The sequence below is a fragment of the Cyprinodon variegatus genome, unplaced genomic scaffold (assembly GCF_000732505.1).
Source record: "Cyprinodon variegatus isolate N-32 unplaced genomic scaffold, C_variegatus-1.0 Scaffold1437, whole genome shotgun sequence".
Taxonomy (NCBI): domain Eukaryota; kingdom Metazoa; phylum Chordata; class Actinopteri; order Cyprinodontiformes; family Cyprinodontidae; genus Cyprinodon; species Cyprinodon variegatus.
Genome location: NW_015151890.1, coordinates 59,261 through 62,479, shown reverse-complemented (window position 1 = coordinate 62,479; position 3,219 = coordinate 59,261). Strand labels below are relative to the sequence as shown.

Below are 3,219 nucleotides of genomic sequence, written 5' to 3'. Positions count from 1 at the left end.
GTGAGTAGAAAATGAAGGCTAATCATGTTTTGGGTGTACTATTCCTTTAACATCTTAAAAAAAAAATTTCTGCCCATGTCACCAGAGGGGCTCCGTAGTATTTCACAACCAATAGATCTCATGTTTTTGCATCGTTGACTTCCATTGCTGAGATTATGTAAACACAAAAACATGGTGGGGCGTTCTGGGTATTCATAATACTTTGTATATTCATATATAGGCAGGAACGAGGCGGTCCAACCAGATACAGTTTATTTAATGCAAATTAAGATTTATAAAGGAAAACTGCACAGAAACATGAACTTATGGCTTCCTTCTTGTGATTTTTTTTTCTTTGCATCTTACTTTACGATATTTCGCAGCACTGGTAAGTTCTAGTATGAAAGCTGTGCTCTAAAATATGAGTCCCTCAGAAGAAAAAAAAAATATAGTCCTGCTTTGGTGTCAAAGTTCTGGCGCTGTCCCTCCTACAGTCCTGAATATTTTTCTGTAAAAAGTGAAAAAACATGCAAGGACCAAAGAGAAACTTTTAGTTTACTCAAGAAACTGACCAGCAGATGTAGTTTTTTATTTATTTATTTTCATTATGTAAATGAAAGAATAAATACGTGAAGAGGAAAACATTTCTAAGATATAAATAAATCTTTTCCAACATGAAATGAATATACATACAGAATTACATTTTACGAATAAATCTGACCGTTTCACCAACTATATGTAACTTTGTTTCTGTATGGAGTTAATTTTGTTCCATTAATGTTGCAAAGAGAGAGTTTTGTAAATGGAAATTAAAAAACGTGAAAACCAGAAACTATACTTTAAAATAGTTGTTTATAGCTTTTATTTTTTCAAATACTTTTTTTTTATTATTCTTTTTTTATATTAAGTTTGACAAATTCTTTTCAAATTGTGTCCTCTTCCCTTCTGGGGGCGGGCTTTCCTCTATAGTGACGATAAAAGACGCATTTCTATTGTTCTGCTGGACACAACAACTTTTTGTTGGACCAGAGTGAGCATTGTATTAGCCTTAAAGTGAAGAGAAACATAATTTAAAGAATACAATTTGTAAAACTCGATCTGAAAAAACTATTACAAAAAATAAAATTGAAAATATAAAATCTGTAAAAAAAAAAATGAAAAATCTAAGAAACAAGGGGGAAAAATGTATTTCAGTACTGCAATTTACATTTAGGAAACATCTTTGAAATAATAGTAACAAATTCACTCCACACTTCTGAATGATGAATAATGATAAATATAAACCATAAAGACAGTTTCCACCAAGTGATTTATCTTTCAGGTTACATTTTTTTGGACTTCCAATATTTCCAGTTGTTTTCACAGATTAAGTAAATCAAATGGGACATGCTGCCGGGTCAACTGGGTTACCCCAACACTGCTTCTCAGAACTGCTTCTTAAATTAAAGTTGGGCTCAAACACAATTTCCTATCCTGCTGAGACAGTAGGAAACAGGGTGGTGAAAACATCTCAGAGCCTCATAAGTCACCATGGTAAGCAGGAAGTTCACAGTTTGCTGTAGCCGAAGATCCCGACAGGAAAGTGCTTGACGTGCGTCGGCCACTGAGCTGCCAGCTGGAAAAACTTCACGTCGTTCCACTCGACACCATCAACAGACACTGAAGGAAGACAAAGAACATTTTTTTTTTCAACAAAGTTTTATTTATGATAACTCAAAGAATACGGCTTCCAATGAAAACAGTATCCTATCTTTAGAAATTTTCAAAATGACTCAAATAAGGAGTTTATGTTAGAGTATCTCTTCTTGGTCCAATCTAGAGACTTTTATTCTGAGACAACCAGATGACCATTTTTGGTATACTGGGAAAATGATCTAGAAATAAGTAAAAATGTATTGTGTATTTACCCTTAATTTGAGTAGGTATCATTAGATAATTAGATAATATGCACTTGAAATAAGACATGCAATTGTTTTTCCTTATTTTAAATGTGAATTGTTTCGATCCATTAGCAAAATGCCTCACTTTCCTCCTCAATTCAAGAAAAAAATCACTTTTTTAAAAGAAAAAATGACTTATGTAGATTTTAATTTTTTGCAGTGTAAAAGTTTAAAGGGCCTGTATCCTGCAAAATCAACTTGTTTTTAGCTATGCTATAATCAAATTCCTTCATCCTCATGAGTTCTGCAGTGTGAGCAACAGCCCCTCCCTGAGCTGTGAAAATGAACAGTTGGAGAAGAAGCCCCCCCTCCTGGAGGCCGCTACCTTAACCACGCTGCCGCTCCAAGTCAAGACGAAGTGAGGTTTTTTTAGCAGATAATTGGCACAGGGCAGAAACGTTTCTTTTTTTAGCTAATGTCTAATCTGTGAAAATCTTTTTATTATTTGGTGTTTCTAAAGTGGAGGATGGGAACCGTAGGAGGGTCACGGTTTCCACAATCATGGGGGCCAACGACTGAGAAGAAGTTCCCTTCTTGGGGATTAGGACTAAGGTGGGAATTAAGTTTAGTTTAAGTTTAGGGTCAGTTATGTATTGGTAAGGCTCAGGGTGCCATAGAAAGAAATGGAATAAGAATAGAAGTTCATGGAAAGTTCCAACATAGATAGTAAGACAGAGCACCTGTGTGTGTGTGTGTGGTCTTGTTTTACCTACGATGTGATGGAAGTATTTTGAAAATTATCCTACATGCGAGGACTTACAGGTACATATGGGGACATTCAACTGGTCCCTATATGGCAAAGTTCTGTTCTTTGAGTTGGGGTTAGGTTTAGGACTAAGGTGTGAATTTAGTTTAGGTTAGGATTGGGTACAACTTGGTAATAGTTAAGGTTAGGGTAAAGGTCTGGGTTAGGCCATATAAAATGAATGCAAGTCAATGAAATGTCCCCATATGTCATGAAAACAAAGCTGTGTGTGTGTGTGTACCTCTGAGTGTGTGCTGGTGTTTGGACGTACAGATCAACCTGCTGATTCCCTCGATCACCTGACTCCTCGACTCCACCTCCTTCTCCTTGGCCTTTTTGCTGAGGAACATGACTAATACACAACAACACCATCATCATCACCATCTTTATCTGCTTCATCGTCTTCTTGGAATGCTTTGCAAAGTTAGACAGTTAGCTGGCGCTTAAGGTGAAATTATTCATTCCTTCATGGTTTTCCAGATGCATTTAAAAAAAAATCCTTTTCAATTGAATTATTTTTCATAAAACTGTCCAAAATACAAACAGAAATATGTA

General features: G+C 35.6%; 1 protein-coding gene across 1 annotated transcript in view; it reads right to left on the bottom strand.

Moving 5' to 3' along the window:
• Window positions 1-617: 617 nt before the first annotated feature.
• Window positions 618-3,219, bottom strand: part of LOC107103387 (phosphofurin acidic cluster sorting protein 1-like) — a 42,810-nt gene continuing 40,208 nt past the window's right edge. The window contains exons 23-24 of the mRNA XM_015403081.1: window positions 2,906-3,016; window positions 618-1,638 (exon numbers count right to left, since the gene is read on the bottom strand). Coding sequence (XP_015258567.1) covers window positions 1,526-1,638; window positions 2,906-3,016 — 224 coding nt within the window. The 3' untranslated portion in view covers window positions 618-1,525. The remainder of the gene's footprint in view (window positions 1,639-2,905; window positions 3,017-3,219) is intronic.